The 20,257-nt window shown below is 47.4% G+C and overlaps 1 protein-coding gene across 1 annotated transcript in view; it reads right to left on the bottom strand.

Annotated features, from left to right (window-relative positions):
• Positions 1-2,269: 2,269 nt before the first annotated feature.
• Positions 2,270-20,257, bottom strand: part of Fam186a (family with sequence similarity 186 member A) — an 88,352-nt gene continuing 70,364 nt past the window's right edge. The window contains exon 12 of the mRNA XM_055626805.1: positions 2,270-2,325. Coding sequence (XP_055482780.1) covers positions 2,304-2,325 — 22 coding nt within the window. The 3' untranslated portion in view covers positions 2,270-2,303. The remainder of the gene's footprint in view (positions 2,326-20,257) is intronic.

Here is a 20,257-nt window from a genome sequence, read left to right as displayed (position 1 = left end):
CCCAAGGCTGTCTTCAGGGTGCAGGCCTGCAGGAGACAGAGGAAACTATATTTAAACTGGTCTGTGGTCAGCCCCGCTGCCATGCAAAGCCGACTGGGAAAAGAACGAGAGTAGACGGAAGTGATGGGTTCTAATTAGTGAGCTTGGAGTTCAAGCTGGGTCACAATACTGAAGAATTGTGCAGTATTGTGGCAAGGTTGTTCTGGTTTGGGGGTGCGTGAGCAGAGCCTAGAGGGAAGACTGGGGGAACTGGGCTGCTGAGGTGCCGGTGCACCCACTGCGACTCACACCCTCCTGTCCCTCTGGCTCCTGCAGGCCCGGCTTCTCCCGCCTCTGTGGACACTTGCGTTCACATGCACTTCACACACACACAATTCAGCCATTGCTTCTAGACAGTGCAACTGTGCTGCTCTGAGCGCCGCTGCATCCTTCATCGGCCGCCTCCCTTCCGCCAAGCGGCACCTTTGCCTCCAAGCCAGTTTGCTTTGAGGTTTGTCTGTCTGTCGGTTGCATTTTTCCTCCTCCCTCCATCTTAACTTGTTCCATCCTTTCCAGCATCTCGTGTACATGATGGGTCCTTCGTGGGTGTGGCGTTCCACTGAGCACGCGTTCTACCGCTGAGCTGTCACTCCAGCCCTCTTCACAGATTTTCCGCTCTGATGTTTATTCTGTCTCGTTGTCTTGAGAGGAGGAGCTTGCTTTGCCTTGGGCTGGACTCCTCCCGCCTTTCCCTCCAAGGTGGGGGTTACAGGTTTGGGGATCACGGGCGGGCGCCACCACCCAACCCTTACTTGGTTCTTGCTTCTGATTCATTACCAATATTTTCGTTCATTCCTTTGGGGATACTTAAATGGCCTGTGTTCTAGCCATGCTTGTCATCTAGAATATGTTATTCATCTTGTGGACTTTATACTTTTTTACTCATGACATTTTCTCCCGTGGGTATCAGCCATCTTGGTGGGAAACAGATGGAGAAAGATGGGAAGCCCAGAAGCCCAGATCTTACTCCTGGTGAGCTAGCAGTCAGCATTAGACTTACCCTGGCTGCTCCTAAGCATGTATTTGCTTCGAGGCACATAGAAAAGAGTTTAATGCAAAGTGTCTCCTCAGATAGTGCCGTGTGTGAAGCCTGGTCGTCCTTTTGGCTCTGCCAGAGCTTCTGCTGGCCTTTATTTTTTTGCTTTTGACTCATTTATTCTTTCTTCCCTTTTTCTGTATGGAGTGTGTGTGGATGTAGTGTGTGTCTGTGCGCTGGTGCGAGTGTGTGTGTTGTATGGGAACATGTGTGCCCCAGTACATGTATGTGCCTGTGCGCACACATGGAGAGAGAAAGAGAAGTGCAGTGTTTTCCTCTGTCACCCTCCACCTTATTTTTGAGTCAGCGTCTCTCACTGTTTGGCTGGCCTGCCTGGTCAGCGGGCTCCTGGGCTCCCCTTTCCTCCACCCAACTCCCCGTGTCAGAGGCTACAGTCACTCAAAGCGATGCTTGCCATTCCAGTGGGTGCTGGGGATTTGAACTTAGGTCCTCTTGCTTTCTCGGCAAGCACTCTCCGCCTCCCAGCCCTATTTCTTACAGGTTTAGACATGGATTTGGGGGCACTGGCTATTGCCTTCATGTCAGGGACCCATAATAACGTCCTTTTCATGGCTCAGCCTATCCCACAGTTTGGTGAAGCTATTTCCAGTGATATCCAACAGAAATTATTTCTTCCTTTTAAGTTTTCATTTTTCCTTCTTAGCTACACGAGTGTCTTGCCTGTATGCCTGCACAAATGCCGAATAAGTGCCCGAGGAGGTCAGAAGAAGGTGTGAGGTTCCCTGGGACTGGGCATTCAGAGTGAGTTGTGAGTGCTGGTGAGCCACCGCGTACGTGCTGAGGGCTCAACAGTTCTCAGCAAACAAACAGAGCAAATAGTGCTCTAAACCACCAAGCCATGGCTCTAGCCACTGCCCAAACCCCTACCCCCACCCCACCCCCCAAAAAAAGGCAGAGAGGGGTTAGAGAGGTGGTTCAGAGTATCTGCTGCTCTTGCCGAGGGTCTCATCCATTCTCACTCTCACCTGGTGGCTCTCTAAGCCCCTTGGCTGGCCCTGAACCCCCTGCCCTCTTGCAATTACCTCTGAAGTGCTAAGATTCCAGGCTTATGCACAATGCCTGGCTTTACACAGCATTCTTAAGAGCTACAGGCAACACAGAAAGCAAAGGGTAAACATGGCAGTTTATATCTACAGAAGACAGAAAATAGGTCTTGTGCCAAAACACTTAAATCTGCTTTCTACATGCTTGTCCTTAGCTCTTGTAGTCATTTGCGAATCTTCTTAGACCTGGGAACGAGACAAGATAAATCAATTATATTAGAATGATGATTATAGAACAAGCTGGTCTTAAGTACATTCACAGGATTAGAATGTGGCATGTCGGAGGGAAAATGAATGCAGAGTGCTTAAGATAAACCGGGAAAAGCAAGACAGAACCCACAGCTGCTGAGGCGCACTCAGAGGCCGAGTCTCCGGGAGGGCCAGGGCTTGCTGCGGGCTCCTCTCTCATTGCAGGTGTTATTATGCCTGAAGCTACGACGTGGCGAAAACTTCACAGTGGCTGTCACTTCAGGGAGTTGGCCGGCCACCATCTCCCAAGCTCTCTCAGAAAGAAACTGTCATTTTAACGACATTACCACCGGGAAGCGATCACAGAAAGAGTCAAACATGTGCAAGAATATTAGGTGCACAACGATTTGTAATGTTGGAAAACACCTTGATGTTTATGGAAATGGTTCAAAAACTAACACACCTATGCAATGTAAGTCGTATAACCAATAAAATGATGAGGTTTGTTTATATTTAACTTTTTAATTTTAAAATTATGAGGTGGGTGGTGGCACATTCCTTTAATCCCAGCACTTGGGAGGCAGAGACAGACCGATCTTTGAGTTCAAGGCCAGCCTGGTCTACAGAGTAAGTTCCAGGACAGCCAAGGCTACACAGAGAGACCCTGTCTCAAAAAAATTATGTTTGCTTAGAGAATGCCATGGTGTTCACAGTTCGTGGGAGCTGGTCCTCTCCCTCCACCATGTGAGACTCGGGGACGGAGCTCAAGTCGTCACTTAGTGGCCAGAGCCTTTGTCTGCTGAGCCATCTTGTCACTCCTATATTTATTAACATAGAAAACTGTAAAGGTAATTTTTATTCTCCTGATACAATTGGCATCGTACAGGCTTACCGCCTCTGTCTGCTGACCTAGGCCTAGTCCTGGAAACTTCTAGCCTCTGTACGATCTAAACTAGGCCTGGAATGTTTTCAGCCTCCGAGACTCACTGCTAAATGAGCTCAACCTTTCTAGTTCTGAGCCCAGGGCTGGCTGGTTCAACTCAGCTGTTCTGGCTAAAACTTCTCTCCCAGCTAACTTATTCGATCTGGCTTTTCTCTTGGTCACTGAATTGCTTTGCTTGGCCTCAAACTAACTCAGCAATCTTTTCTAATGTCCTGGCTCCTTCTCATTCTCTGGCTTATTCCTTCTTCACTGAGCTCTCTCTACTGTCCCAGTAGAACTGCCTCCTCTCCTTCATCCTCTGCGCTGCTCCCTTAAGTAGCTTCCCTTTCCTCTGTTCTCTGAGAGTTGGGCGTATCCTATTCTGTCAAATCTTTCTCTGCTTTGTCCCTTTTTCTGCCCCTCAGTTAGACATTACTTTCAAACATGGTGCTTCTTCCTACAAACTAACTTTACCTTCATTGTTTTGGGATTAAAGGCATGCACCACCACACCTGGACCTAAGCTTTCTTTACCTGAAACTTGCTCTATACCAGACTGGCCTTGAACTCCAATCTGCTTGCCTCTGTCTCCTGGATTAAAGGCATACCTGTATTCCAGCCAGATCACACAGACCTAGAAGGTCTTTGGATGTGATCTCTTGCCAGAGCAGCCTTGTTCTGAATTAAAAGTCCTCTGCAGAAAACTGTCAAAGATTTATGTTTAGCAGCTGGGCACACCTGTGATCCCAGCACTCTGGGAGGCAGAGGCAGGTGGATCTCTATGAGTTTGAGGCCAGCGTGGTTTATAAAGTGAGTCCAGGACAGCCAGGGCTACACAGAGAAACCATGTCTCAAAAAAACAAAACGAAATAATTTGCATTTAGTGAAACAAAAGCAGACTTAAAAACGTGCCCGTAGGTTTGGTCAGTGCAGAGCTGTGGGCAGTAAGGTGGACCTGAGGTACTAGTTGAGTTTCTACTAGGGTCCCACTGTAGCGATATGCAGCTTAGGCAGCAGAAGCAAATTTTGGCAGTCTCAATGAAGCCTGAATAGTTTGGGCCTAATGGATTTTTTAAAAATGTGCACATCATGAGCTTATTTTATAACAGAAAAATATGTGTGTCTGTCTGTCTGTGCATGATCCCTCCAGCCTGGTATGGTGGTGCACACTGTTATTCTGGCACCTGAGAGGTTAGTGAGTTTCAGAACAACCTGAGCTACTGAGTAAGACCCTGTTTGAAAACTCACAACACACACAAATAAAAGCGGCCAAGTAAAAACCTGAAAAACTGAAAAGACTGGTAAGAGATAGAGAAGCGAGGAGGTCACAGGACAAGCTGCCATCGCCCACGCCTGAGAGATACAAAGGCAAATACTTAAAATGACAACTTAATATAGCAGAAACCCCAGTGGGCGCCCAGGCTGGGAGAGGGGACCAGTGTAACTGAGGAACTAGGCTCAGTGTGAGCCAGAGCCAGCTTGAAGGGCCAGCCACCACGCCATCCTCTGTGCTCATGCTCTGTCAAGGAGGGCCAGAGCACTCTGTTCGTATAGGCCTGCCATCAGAGCTGCTTCACCAGAGCTCAGCCTGCCTGAGGGAGACCAACACCGTCTAACTAGGGGGGAGAGAGAAAAACGAACAGAAAACCTGGAAAGAACTGATGAGGTTCAGTGCAGCCTCAACAAAGACATGGAGAGCACGTCACAGCTCTGCGGGGCACTCGCTCTCTTCGCCATGGGTGCCACAGGCCTATCACTGGGGTGTCTCTTGCTTGCCACACCACGCTTGCACTCTGACCACAAACATTACACAGCACTTTAAAAGGTCAGACCAGCTGGGCATGCCTGCACTCAAGAAACCCTATCTAGAAAAAACAAAAACTAAAACAAAAACAAAAAACAGACAAAAAAGGTCAAACCACTGTCTGAAGAAACTGATGCAGAGGACATGGCAGAGGTCAAACTTTGTCTTCTTCCTCCCCTCTGTCCTTCTCGTCTCTCCTCTTTCTCCCTCCCAGTTCTCCTACATCTTAACTTCTGTTTGTGTTCTTGAGACAGGATCTCACATAGCTCAGGATGGGCCTCAAACTCACAGTGTAGCTGAAACTGGCCTTCAACTCCTGATCCTCCCACCTGCATGCTAAAGCAATGTTTCTCAACCCGTGGGTCACGACAATCTTACAGGGGTCACATATCAGAGATCCTGCCTATCAGATATTTATATTATGATTCATAACAGGAGCAGAGTCACAGCTGTGAGGCAGTGACAAAACAATTTTATGGTTGGGGTCACCACAACATAAGGAACTGTCTGTATTAAAGGGTCGCAGGTTTGGAAGGCTGGGAACCATGCTCCTCTCTCCTCTTCTTTCTCTCCCCCTCATCTCTTCTGCTCCCATCCCCTCCCCTCCCTGTCCCCCCACTGCTGGGTCTCACTGTGGTGTCTTGGAACTCAAGGTTAGGTAGCCCTTACCCTCAGCCTCCTGGATTACATGGTGTTGGAAGGGCCCTGCTGTTTGAGGCTGCCGTCCTCCCAGTCCAGATAGCCATTCTGAGTGTGAAGGGGCAGGACTCCCTCTCCCCAGCAGGGCCTCCTGCTCTCTCCCTGACTTCATCTGGAGAGTGTCTCTAGACACAGATGCCCCTGGCCACATCTGACCTATGTTCCCTGCTAGCTCTCCCCTCCCCACACTTATACCATAATTAGGTACTGTGTTCCTGTTCATGGGATAGGAGCATGCTGTGTATTGCAAATCAAGATCCTGGAAGTGCCTAGTTCCAACCAATTATGCACACCTATCCTTGGAGCCCCACCTACTCCCCAAGGGATATTTAGCCGCTGTTCTCTGGAATTACAGTTGAACTAGCTCCCTGCAGCTGTTCCGTTCCCAGAGCGCCTGATCTCCATGGGCTCATGAGCCTTCCAAGTTCTGCACCTTGTCTCCTGCCCCTCCTGCCATCATGGGCTGGTGGGAAACAGCCCCCTTCCCCAGGCAGGACGGGAACCGCAACATGTGAGTGAAAGCAGACTCAGCTCAGACCACAAGGTTAAAGCAACTATGACTATTGTTGGGGTTTTGAGGCAATCAGAGACCCTGTCTCAAAATAAACGAACAAAAACTAACAGAGAAGAAAGCATGTTTGTGACTTGCACGTGACCCCTTCGCTCTTCCATCTTTATGCCTCTAAAGCCAGCACACACGGACAACATGGCCAGGTTCAGCTGGGATTGGAGGTGTGTGCTGTCACCACCACTGACCAGCCCCGCTGCTTCTTAACTTCACCTCAGGCAGGTTCTTAGGACCAGCGCAGAAGGTACCTAGGTTCTTTGTCAAAATATCGAAGGAATGGCCTCTTTCCCAGTGGCCAATATTGTTCTCCTTTGAGCCCTCTCAAGCTGGGCTTCCGTGGTCCACATGGTTCTCAGCACCACGGTCTTCCAGGGGCCTATTAGAATGGCCCTTTAAGTGTTAAGGGTTTACTCAATTGTTTTAAAGCCCAAAGTTCCAAAGCCTTGCACATGCCTCAGAACAGTAGCAACAATGAAATCAGACATGGTGAGGTCCTTCACAGGAGCAGCCCACTCTCCAGACAGCTTCTTTTGAGCTTACTACTTTAACGGATCTGTAATGAAGACACCATGACCAAGACAACTTTTATAAAAGGAAGAGTTCACTTATGACAGGGTTTAGGCTCCAGAGGACTGCGTCCACCACAGCAGGGAAGCATGGAGGCAAGAGGTAGGAATGTTGTCAGGAGCCAAGGGACCACATCTTTTACCACCTGCAGGGTGCAGAGAGTGAGGCCTGGATGTGGGATGAAGCTGCAGACCCTCAAAGCCCATCCCCATATTTCTTCCTGCATGGCTGTGCCTCTTAAACCTGCCCCCAAAGCACCACCAACTGGGAATCAAATGTTCTAATGTCTGAGTGTTAGTCAACCAAGAACCACCTGCCAGAACCAGGTGTCCCCATCCCCCAGCTGCTTGCACTCATCACCGCCACCGAAGGCCAGGTTCCCACCTATGTGCATGCTCCATACTCCACGGCAGAGCGCGCACATCAGTCTGTCCTCCCCTCCCCCCTTCCTTCTTCTCTCCCCTCTGTCTCCTTCTCCCTCTTTTTTTTTCCTCTCTCTCTCTCATCCCTGCTCAAAGGTGGCCCTTCGAATCCCTCCCTCCCAATAAATCTCTTGCCTAAGATCTGTCATGTGGTATGATTTTTGCGGCATTCCTTGAATACCCTTTTGTGGGAAAAAACTTACAATGAGCCTATGGGGAACATTTACCATTCAAAGCCCCATTCGATCTTTATGCAGAGCGAAGCATTTTATCTTCCTGTGGTGCTAGGAATAGCACTCAAGGCCTTGAGTATGCTAGATACAAGCCTTTTACCCACAAAGCTATATCCACGGCCCACAGGGTACTTCTGTTATTTTTAATTATATGTGTGTCTGTATGTACAGGTGCTTGTAGAGGCCAGAAGAGGGCGTCATCCACCAAAGCTGGAGTTACAGAGAACCATCTGTGACTCACCCAACATGGGGGCTTGGAATTGAATTTGGATCCTCTGTGAGTACGTGTTTTTAACTGCTGAAATACCTCTCCAGCCCACCTAAGGCACTTTTAAAGAAAAAAAAGAATAAACACAAAACCCTGTAGTGGAAGTTTTGATTTCTTTAAAAACTCAGTTATGTGAGAGCTGGAGACTTGGCTCAGTGATTAGGAGCACTATCTGCTCTTGCAAAAGGACCGGGGTTCAATTCCCAGCACCCACATGGCAGCTCAGAAATGTTTGTAACTCCAGTACCAAGAGATCTGACACATTCACACTAACACACACAAAATTTTTAAAAACAAAAAAGAATTTTAAAAAATCTCAGTTATGTTATGTGAACAGTTTTTGTTTGCTTGCTTGCTTGCTTGGTTTTTCAAGACAGGGATTTTCTGTGTGGCCTTGGCTGTCCTGGACTCACTTTGTAGACCAGGCTGTTGTTAAACTCACAGAGATCCGCCTGCCTCTGCCTCCCAAGTGCTGGGATTACAGGGGTGTGTCACCATGCCCAGCATAAACAGGTTTTTGTTTTAATCCCAAGTATGGAATATGGAGCTGCTTTTAGTTTAGCACAGTTGATAACAGCTTCTTGTGGCTCAGAGAGGGGCGTGGTGTTTGCCAGTTGGAGACAGTTTAACTCTAGAAAACACTTCAGGATTCACTCCAAAGGGAAGGAGGCTGCTGCTGCGGGTGCCGGTTGCTGCTCTGCTGGGCGCTGACCACTGAGATTGGTGCTCTTCCAGAGAACCCGACGGCCCTAACCAGCCAGGAGTACCCTAAGAAACCTACACCCCCTTTCCTCTAGCCTTCTTTCTCTCTTACTAGAGTTGGAAGGGAGCTAGAGGCGTAAGAGAACCAAAATAAAATAGAGTTAAAAAATAGCACCTATGGAGCTGGAGAGATGGCTCAGCGGTTAAGAGCACTGGCTGCTCTTCCAGAGGTCCTGAGTTCAGTTCCCAGTAACCACATGGTGGCTCACAACCATCTGTAATGGGATCTGACTTCCTTTTCTGGTGTGCATAAAAGCAAAGCACAGTGCATAAAAGCATATACATAACTTAAATAAGTAAATCTTAGAAAAAAAAAGTGGTGCCTACAAAAGCCTGCCTCTTCATTAAAAAAGTAATGATGTTAAAAATGGACAGTTTTTAAACATTCTCCTTTTCTGAGCATCCTTCCCCAAGGCTCTAACTTCCTTACGAGGAGTCACCAAGCACAATGGAGAGCTGGAAGAGTTAGGGACAGCAGCCATGGCCATGAATAGAATACAAATTGTCCATTTCCTCCTGTGACTGCAGAGTGAGGCTAGATGAGAGGGAGAACCCTAGAGTCTGAAATAAAATTAAAGTATTAATTACGCTTGGCTCTGGACATTTTAATTACTGATCAGATAAGCTCATGTAAATGAAAACTGACTAGGAATGTACTAAGACCACAGATCTTGCCATGGAAAGGTGAGATAAGAAGTCGCTCTGCTATATGCATATACACACACACACTCTTTCTTATTTATTATTTAAGAAAACAGATTTTTGAGACAGGGTTTCTCTGTGTAGCCGTGCTTGTCCTGGAACTTGCTCTGTAGACAAGGCTGTTCTCAAACTCACAAAGTTTTATCTGCCTCTGCCTCTGCCTCCCCGGGTCTGGGATTAAAGGAGTGTGCCACCATCGCCCAGCTGACACAAATTCTTATAAATTCAACATGTACTTATAATACCAGTCCAGAATTCCCACTTGTTCATCCCCAAGCCCTAGTAGGATATTCATATCAATTTAATGCACAGTTTCAAAAAACTAGAGGCTCAAATGTCCTCCAGCCAGTGAATAAACAAACATACAGTCTAGGCATACAATGTTCTAACACCACTCAGTACACAAAAACTATACAAAGACTAATTATTCATACAGTGATCCAGATGGATCTCATAGGCGTTATACTTCAACCTTCTGGGAAAGTTAAAACTCCAGGGACAAGACAGGTAGGCAGGGGCTGGGTGGAATGCTTGCCTGGCATGCCTGCGGCCCAGGTTCCTTCTCCAGCACTGCATCCCACTGGAATCCCTCATCTTAGGAGGTGGAGGCAAGAAGATCAGGAGTCCAAGGCCAGCCTGCACTGCACAGTGAATCTGAGAACAGCTACATGGGACCCTACCCTGTCTTTAGGAAGAGGAGGGGGAGGGGAGAAGAGGAGAGGAGGCAGCTGACGTTTCTGGACTGTTTAAACAGAAAGCCAGGCAGGTTCCCACTGTCTTGGGTCTGTCTGGGTCAGGAGCGGGCTTATAGAAGTGAGGCAGATGTACCTCAAAGTTTTGTACATCTTGTCTGAAAGCACTTGAGCTGTTCTAGCCAATGACTTTCTGAGGCTGTGACCGAAACACCTGAGGGAAGCCTATATGGAGGGTAAATCTTTTTTCCTTCATAGTGCTAGAAGGTTCTGTCCATCACACCCAGGAAGGGGCAGCAGAGCAGCGGGTGACAAGGGATGCTGGGTCATTCTGTGGGGCCACAATGAGAGGACGAGGACACCTGCAACTGGGTGAGTCTTTCTGGAGACTGTGTCTTCACATTCACTCATATGAGCTCCCCCCCCACCCTGTGGACTTCCAGGAACGTGCAGCGCCATAATGTCCAGCCGACCCCTTCTTTCCTGATGTGTGCTCCCCCGCACCTCCTCTCTCTCATCATGTCCAGTGGACTACTTTTCTTTATGCTTTAACACATGTGGTGCTCTATGTGCGGATACTTAGCATATACATGATTTGGCTTTGCTTTTTAAAGGTTTTTAATTGTGTGTGTGTGTGTGTGTGTGTGTGCACGTGTGGTGGCCAGAGACTGGTGATCAGGTGTCTTCTGTGACCACTCTCCACTGTCTTTTTTGACACAGGGTCTCTCACTGAATGTGGAGCTCATCAGAGCTCCCGGGATCGGCCTGTCCCTTCATGTTCCCACCTAGCGCAGGGATTACAAATAGGTGACATCATGCCAGCTTTTCTGCATATGTGCTAGGGACCCAAACTAGTATTTTTTTTTTAAAGGTAGGAATCCCCTTTATTCCTTTTCAAATTAAGAGCAAATGTGGAACATACACCTTTTAGACAGGTAAGCCATATTTTTGAATATTTATTTCACCAGGACTCTGCAACATTCATATCTTGTCTTTCTAGTGAAAGAAGCTAAGTTTTCACATCAGTCTTACTCAAACACCAGGATAGCCGTACATACTTAGGTTTTTATGTTGATGTGGTAGACAGTGTATCCAGTGGACCACCTCTCCAGCCTTTGTTTGCTTTTGAGGCAGGGTCTCACTGGGCAGCCAAAGCTAGCCTTACAATTTTGATCCTCCTGCCTCAGCTTGCTGGGCTGTTGGGATAACAGGTGTATGCTGTGGCACTGAGAGGTCCAAAGTTTAAAATCAGAGTCTTAGGGCAGCAGGACTGAAGTCCTGGATAAAAGTTTAGACAAAGGACCAGGTTAATAAGACATGTCCAGCCCACTGCAGGGAGTAATCAGGCTCAACCACTTTCCTTCCTGCACTTAAGAGATATCTTTTCCTGGCAACCCACCCAGAAGGCCCCAGCTTGTGACCACAGAGTGTGCTAATTGCTCTTCCCTAGCAACAGCTAATCAGCATATTCCAGGCATTACTCATGATCAAATACTCTCCAGAACCGTTTTATAGTCTTGGCACCTAAAGTAAACCCCCCTACCCAAAGCTTTGAGCCCCCACTTGTGGTTTTGCCCTTTAAAACCTTGTTCCCTAGACCTCAGGGCTGAATTCCTCTCTGTTTCCACAGAGAACTTGTGACTCTGGCTTGAGCTTGTATTGAATAAACCTCATGTGTTTTGCAACAGACTCAACTCCTGGTAGTCTTTTGGGGTCTCACAATCTGGGTACAACATTTGGAGGTCCCAAGGAGATTCTGAGACTTCCCAGGACCCCAGGACCTCAGTCCAGAGGGTCCAGTACCGGCCAGTGAATGTTGTTTGTCTCAATGTTTCTGTGCAGTGTTTGCATCTACTTTGTTCTGAAAAGCCTGGAGATGTCTGTAAGAGTGGCAAGCGTGACTATAGGGAAGATGTATCCAGAGAATCACAGCCGCCGAAGTCAGGGAGACATTCCTGGTTTCTGTGTTTTGGTGGACATTCAGCTAAAGTCCCACTGTTGGGAGGTGGTTCAGATAGAACCCACTCACTGCTCTGAGTTTTCATGGCAGGGAAACCAGAGCAGGAATCTGAAGGCCCAGGAGTCTGAGCTTAAACTGCAAGATGGCTACACGGCCACTTTGTTGGCACTTGTCTTCTTGTTTTGTTCTTTGTGTTTATGAAAAACGTTTTTGGGATGGATGCCATGCCTCCCCCGGAGGGGGATCCTGATTCTGTTCTGGAGGAATTTTCCGTAGAGGAAACAAGACCCCCTCAGCTCCTCACTTCCCTGTGCTATTTTCAACTTCCCTGCCATGAAGAGCAGACAAGCACTTGGTTTCCTTATTGTTATCAGGCGCAGAGTGGTTACTTTGTCCGTGCTTGCCTCTCTGTTTTATTTCTTGTATTTGTGAATCTTTGTGTGTAGTGGACTGTGACGTCCATTATGGGACAGATGAATTCCTGCCGCCTTGACTTGGCTCTCACCCACTTCAAAGAGGTTAAGGCAAGAGCTCACAATCTTTCAGTTGATGTGAAGAAAGGAAAAATACTTACTGCAGCTCAGAATGGCCAGCTTTTGATGTCGGATGGCCACCAGAGGGAACTTTCCACCTTCCCACTGTTTTCGCAGTGGAAGATAAGGTGTTTCAGAAAGCACATGGGCATCCTGACCAGGTTCCTTATACAGTAGTTTGGAGAGATTTGGTAATGAATTCCCCACCCTGGATTAAGGCTTTTCTTCCCCCTGCTAATAATCCTCCTGTTGCTAATAATCCTTCCCCTATAAGAACTCCTCGGACTACAGATGCAGATGTGAGTCCTGCCATTGCACTGGTGATGGACACAATGGAGTGTCCCAAGTCTTCTGCCTCCCTCTACCATGTCTTACAGGACAGCACACCCGAGGATAATATTTTTCCACCCATGCCTTATAGGCCTTCTCCCCCGCCCCAGGATCCACCAGTGCTGGCATCAGCACCAGCACCGGCACCAACACCTCCTCCACTGCCTGCCCTGGGCCAGCCAGACGGTCCAGTGCAAGGCACCCAGAGCCATTGGGCAGCTTCCCCACTTGGGGAACCAGAGGCGGATTCCAAAGTTCTGCCTCTAGGCCATGAGGCCCGTGGATGACCACAGAAACCAACCCCACCATTATTACCTTTCAGGATGGCTGACCTTTATAACTGGAGAACCCAGAAGGCTAATTTTTCTGAGAATCCAGGAGACCTAATTGATCTTTTTGAAACTGTGCTCTTTACTCATCAGCCCACTTGGGATGATTGCCAACAGCTCTTACAGGTTCTTTTCACCACAGAAGAGAAGGAATGCATCCTTCTGGAAGCCCGGAAAAATGTCCCAGGGAACACTGGTGTTCTGACCTAGAATCCAGCTGACATTGATGCTGGATTTCCTCTCACCTGACCCACCTGGGATTACAATACAGCTGAAGGTAAGGGGTGCCTGTTGGGATCTGTAAGCAGGCATCTCTACAGCCAGCCCTGAGGGACTTGACAAATGGAACGTCAGGCATCTGTGAGGCCACCTATGGACCACCTGCGTACCACCTAAAACCAGCTGTGCATGCTCTGGGTCACCTTATAAAGAGAACTCACACCCCCCCCTTCTTCTCTTGCCCTACCCAGAGACGGTTTCTGCGACCCCTTCCCTTAATAAACCTCCCACGTGGAACCAGTCATGTGGCATGATTTGTGAACCCGCCGTGTCACTTTGCTGCACAATCTTGGCCAAAATAGGAGCTTTCAGTGGCTCTGCTACATGGTGGTTGCTTTGATGCCAGCACCCCACTGGAGCTGCTGGAAACCTATTTCACTTCAAATCTGCCCACCATCCACTTTCTGGCAACCAGATCACTACCTCCTACATGCAACACTGGCTGGATTGGTGAGTTCCCCTCAATGGTCAGCAGAAATGTCTCTCTTGATAGGGGAAGACTGACCGTTGAGTGTCCGGCAACTTCCTAGTAGCTTTTGAGATGGAGGAGCCCCCAGCTATGGTCTTCACTGGCCACAGTTGACTGTTTTTGCTGACCTCCATTTAGGGCTTCCTCTTTCCCTTGGGTGAGATTTTTTTTTTCTTTTCTACTGGCACAGTTTCACCCCCCTCTCTCTTGCTCATCTACGAAAATCCTAGCACTAGGTAAACTGTGTCTCCTACGGGCAACTGTGCCCTGGTCTCTAGCCAATGCTGATGAGCTGTTGGATCAGGTAGGGCCATACTACTCTACTGAGCCAAACCTTACCTTTGGATTTGGCAGGTCACTGACTCCTACCCTCCCAATGGGAACTGCCAATTTGTCTGTTCCTCCAGCATCCCCACATTAAATCCCAATATTTTATAGGATCTTAATTACTGTCAGCGATCTGGTAAATGGAAGGAGGTATCTTATGTTCAAGCTTTCTATCTTCTCCATTCTAAACCTTCTCTCTGTTCTTCCTGTCCTCCTAACCCAACTTCTAGCTATAAAGTCTCAACATCAAGAATTCTCTACCTTTGATCCCCCGGATGAACCTCCACCTTGCCGTTCACAACCTCCAGCTTCTTCTCAACCTCTGGCTTCTTCTCAACCTGTCTTCTCCCTCCTCCTCTGCTACCTCCTCTTCCTCTTTGGCATCCTCATCCACCTCTCCAGCCTCCCAACAACAGGCTGTCCTAGTTGTTCTACTTTGACACCTACTTTCACCCCACCAACAGCTATTAGCCCCCTGCTACCTGCTCTCACTCTATATGAAGCCCCCTTCTTCTTCTACTCAGCATAAACCAGCCTCAATTCTCCCCTTGCAGGAGGTGGCCGGCGTGGATGGCTTAGTTAGGGTGCATATTCACTTCTCATTAACTGAACTTTCTTAAGTAGAAAGAGAGACTAGGATCCTATACCTCTAATCCTTCTACTTTCATTGAAGAATTTCAATATCTCACTTAATCTTATAGTCTTACCTATATATATAATATATATATTATATATATAATATATATTATATATAATATATTATATATAATATATATTATATATTATATATTATATATTATATATTATATATATAATTATATATATAATGGATATATATTATATATATATATTGTATTGTATTGTATTGTATTATATATATATAAAATATATAATATATAATTATATTATATATTATATAATATATATTATATATATAATTATATATATAATGGATATATATAATATATATGATATATATATATATATGATAATATATATGATTCTTACCAACAACTTTATTACCCAAAGCGCGCAGGCGAGTTTGGGAACAGGCTAGAATGCATGCAGATGAGGGTCACCAAACAAACACAACACATCTGGTTGGGGCTTAGGCGGTGCCCGGCCAGGATCCATATGGGATTATAATACCCCAGAAGGTATTTTCGCCAGAGATCAGTTCATGACCTGCCTCCTGACTGGTCTCCACAAGGCTGCCCTTAAGCCAGTTAATTATGAGAAGCTCCAGAAGGTTGTTCAGGACAAGATGAAAACCCATCTCAATTCCTAGAGTGCCTTACAAAGGCCTTCTTACAACATACTAATCTGGACCCCGAAAGTACAGAGGGTAGGCAACTTCTGATGACCTATTTTTTTCTCCCAGAGTTACCCTGACATCAGGACTAAGCTTAAATGCTTGGAGAGAGGACCTCTGACCCCACAGGCAAAAATCTTAGTGCTGGCCTTCATGGGAGACATGAGAAAGCCCACAAGCAAAAATACCAAATGCTAGTCAAGGCCATCCAACCAGCCTCAGTGACTACCCAGGCTCCCTTGCCTCCTAAGGCACGAGGACCACTGAGTCCCTGTTTCAAATGTGGTCAAGAAGGTCACTGGGCTGGGTTTTGTCCTAATCCCCACAAGCCACTGGGGTCATGTCCAAAATGCCACCAAGAGGGACATTGGGGCGTTGATTGCCACCGTTTCTCCCATGATATGGGGGCATCACTCCCAGTCACTCTCTGGCTGATATCCTAGGCCTGGCTATGGAAGGTGCCCGGGTTCCCTTGACCTGACCACTGTCATCACTAGCAGGGAGCCACAGGTAATTACCATGGTATCGGGGAATCCTGACGAAGTATTGGGGACCAACATCTCCTTCTAATTCCTCTATTGTTGGGGTAGGGGGACAGCCTTGCTAGCCTCACTGGACTCCACCACTTACCTGTATTTTCAGGGGTGTTCCCTTGACTCATTCCTTTTTAGTGATGCCAACCTGTCCAGTTCCCTTGCCGGGAAGGGACTTTTTAGCTAAAATGGGAGCCTCTATCTCTTTTACTCTACCCATTTGCCTGACCCCAAACCTCAGGAGACTTAAGCCTAGTATTACTGACCTTCTAAGAAAAAAAAAAATCCTTTGCCCCACTTCCTTTGCCCCACCTCTATACTTGCAGTTACAAAGCCCAATGGAACCTACCATCTGGTTCAAGACCTCTGGCTTCTCAATTCTGCCTTTGAGCCCCTCCACCCTGTTGTAGCTAACTCCTATACTCTCCTCTCCACTATCCCCTCAGGTACCTCCCATTTCTCAGTTCTGGATCTCAAGGACACATTTTTCTCTAGTCCCCTGGACACCCAGTCACAAAATATCTTTGCCTTCACCTGGACTGACCCTGACACCCTGGTCTCTACTCAGCTTAACTGGACTGTCCTACCCCAGGGATTCCGGGACAGCCCACACCTTTTTTGGCCAAGCAAGCCCTAGCCTCTGCTCTACTCTCCTTTTCTCTACCTGAATCTAAACTTATACAATATGTAGATGACCTTCTCCTCTGCAGCCCAGCCCTACAAGTTAGCCAAACTAACACCTCTGCTCTTCTAAATTTCCTATCCATCAGGGGCTATTGGGTCTCACTCTCCAAGGTCCAACTGTCTATCTCTGAGGTCACTTACCTGGGACTAACAATAACTCCAACCCACAAGGGCATCACCCTAGATAGAAAAGACCTAATACAGTCTTTGGCAGTTCCCTCTACTAAAGAAATGTTATCGTTTCTGGGAATGGCTGGTTTCTTATGGTCCTGGGTCCCTTCCTTTTCCCTTCTGGCCTGCCCCTTATATGAGGCAGCTTTAGGCCCCTTGCACGAACCCCTTCTTAAGCCCATTACTAAGCCCTTTCAGATGCTCTAACAGGCTCTTCTTGAGGCCCCAACCCTACATCTTCCAGACCTAACCCGTCCCTTCTCCCTCTATGTAACAGAAAAAGAGGGATGTGTCCTCGGAGCCCTGGGTCACCAACTGGGGCCCTCCTTTGCACCTGCAGCATGCCTACCAAAAAAATCAGACCTCCAAGGATAGGCACCCTGCATTCGTGCCTTAGCGACTGCAGAGCTCCTTATTCAAGAATCCAAAAAACTAACTTTTGGGTCACCAGTTACTGTCTTCTCTTCTCACAATCTGTCTCATCTTTTAACGCATAAAGGCTTACAAACTTTACCTCCCTCCAGGGTTCTTTCCTTCCAGGTGGAGCTAACAGAAGACTCTACTCTTACTTTCCAACCATGCCCACCTCTTAATATTTCAAACCTTTTTCCTCAACCTAACTCTGACTACTCCCCATCTCATTCTTGCAACAGAAACTTTAGAGGAACTACTGCCCCACCCCTCGCACATACAGGAGGGCATATTACCTCAGGCCATGTATACCTGGTATACAGATGGCAGCTCCTTTATACACAAGGGAGCTCAAAAATCAGGCTGTGCCATAGTGTTGGATACTGAGGTGGTTGAGGCACAAGCCCTCCCTGTCCACACCACTAATCAACAGGCCGAACTAATAGCTTTTACCCATGCCTTCCAATTGTCCCGGGGACAATACCTTAACATCTACACAGACCCTAAATATGACTTTCCTATTCTCTCCCATGTTGCTCTCTCTGGAGAGAGCGAGGGATACTTATAGCAAAGAATCTATAACCAATGCCAGCCAAATTATGGCCATGCTAGAAGCCTCCCACCTTCCCACAGCCATCGGAATAGTCCACTGCCCGTCCCACCTGATGGACGATTCCATAGTTTCCAAAGGAAATAATGGGGCTGACGAGGCAGCTAAGGCTGTGGCCGTAAAGGTCTAGACTTGTCCCACCCACCACAGGACATCGTTACACTACATACAACCCATGTCTCCCCTGTCATCTCCTGACACGTCAGATTCTGTCCTATCTACACCAGCTCTTTCATCCTAAGAGTCAGTTCTTGTCTAACTTTGTCAAGACTCACCTGAAGCCCACCCCTGAGGATTTGCATTTCCTAAAGACTATTACTGCCTCCTGTAAAATCCTAACTCAGGATATCGTAGCCCCCCTCTCCCTACCCACCAGGCTAGAGGCTCTCTCCCGGGGACTGACTAGCAACTTGACTTTACCCACATGCCAGCAGTCAAACGTGTCCGATACCTCCTGGTCTTGGTGGACACATTCTCAGGATAGGTGGAGGCGTTCCCCACTACTAACAAAAGAGCTCACACAGTTTCTGATCTCCGTCTCCATGAGATTATCCCAAATTTTGGAATCCTTGCCTCCCTCCAGTCAGACAATGGTTCTGAGTTCACTTCTCAGGTTTCCCAGACCTTATCTAAAGCCCTTAACATTCCTTGGTATTTTCATATCCCGTACCATCCCTAGTCCTCAGGAAAGATAGAATGAACTAACTGATCCTTTAAAAATATTCTTGTTAAACTATCACATGAGCTTCACCTCGACTGGGTAAAACTCCTCTCTCTGGCCCTTTTCAGGCTACAAGTTCTCCCTCCAAAAAACCTCTATCCATCTTGCTCTTTGAGCTCATGTATGGGAGACTGGTCCTATTAGTCTTTCAGCTCAATCCTTGCCTCTCCCTGACCACCTGCTTACTCCCTTACTCTGTCATCTCTGTTCTCTTCTATGGGTCTCTACTGACCACTGTTTACCATGACCACACACTAACCCCTGTCCATCTCCTATTAACATTGGGGACCAGGTCCTTCTCTCGCCTCCAGACCAAAGCCCCCATCTCTTTCTGCTAAATGGAGAAAGGTAATTCTTGTGACTCCCACAGCTGCTAAGCTTGAGGGTTTCCCTCACTGGATTCATCTATCCCGCCTCAAGCCTTTTACTCCCCCTCCTCAAGATAATGCCCCCTCCTACACATCAGCTCCAACAGGACCCTGTTCCTCAAGCTCCAGAAGACGCCAGGATCAACCACCTTGTCTCCGGTTCCAGAGAAAATATGTCCCAATTATCCAATCTCTGGGGATGGGAGAAGTAGAGAAGGTCTACCATCATATGCCTGCTGGTCGGTCAGGAGTTTGCACGCTGGTGCTCCTCTTCCCAGAGCTGTGGGTGATAAATGAAAAGGAGCCCCTACCAATCCAGGTTGTGGACTCAATAGCTGCTCAGAAGGATAAGAGGGCAATTCAAATCTTGCCCCTCTTGGTTATTGCAGGAAGCACGGCAGCTGTCGGGACCAGGACAGCAGGACTAGCTACTTCACTAACTTTGTATCATCAACTTTCTTCCCAGTTCATCCAGGACCCCCAGCAAGTGGCTCAGACAATACTAACTCTCCAAGGACAGATCGACTTGCTGGCAGCAGTAGTGTTTCAAAACTGACATGGTTTGGATCTCCTCACAGCTAAAGAAGGTGATGTTTGCATCTTCCTCCAGGAGGAATGCTGTTTTTATGTCAGCCGTTCCAGTATAGTAAAAGACAAAATCCAACAACTGCAGACAAATCGAGAAAAGCAAAGGGAACAGCTCAAGGTCTCTAGCTCTTGGGCCTTCCAGAACCCCATATGGAAGTAGATTCTGCCCTTCCTCACACCTCTTCTGCTATCTTTCTGCTTTTGCTTTTTGCACCCTTTATTAACTTCCTCTCTACATTCTTCCAACAACAAATGCAAAAATTCTCTAAGCAAAACCATTAATCAGTTACTCTTATAGGAATATCAACCTCTGCCCACAGAACCAGATGACAATGACCTTCCAATCGACCGTGATGGTGGAGACCAGCTATACCTGAGAATGACAATGCCCCTAATCAGCAGGAAGTAGTTTGAAGAGCAAACATTGCCCCTATGCCCTCCTCACCACCTCCTTCCTAGCTCCTCACTTTTTAATAAAACAAAAAGGGAAGAATGTAGGGATCTGTGAGCAGGTATCTAGGGAAAGTTCAAAGGAAAAGCAAATTAGGGCAGAGAAGAGAAAGAACAGGGATTTGGCCAAAGTTCTCCTGGATGCCACTGACTCAGATCCTGGAAAGAGAAAACAACAGCTCCAGCGAGTAGCTGGAAAAAAGGAGCCCAAGGGAC

This window comes from Psammomys obesus, unplaced genomic scaffold, assembly GCF_907164565.1.
Source record: "Psammomys obesus unplaced genomic scaffold, mPsaObe1.curated_primary_1811, whole genome shotgun sequence".
Taxonomy (NCBI): Eukaryota; Metazoa; Chordata; class Mammalia; order Rodentia; family Muridae; genus Psammomys; species Psammomys obesus.
Note: the sequence above shows the minus strand (reverse complement) of the source record. Positions and strands in the feature narration are given on the sequence as shown.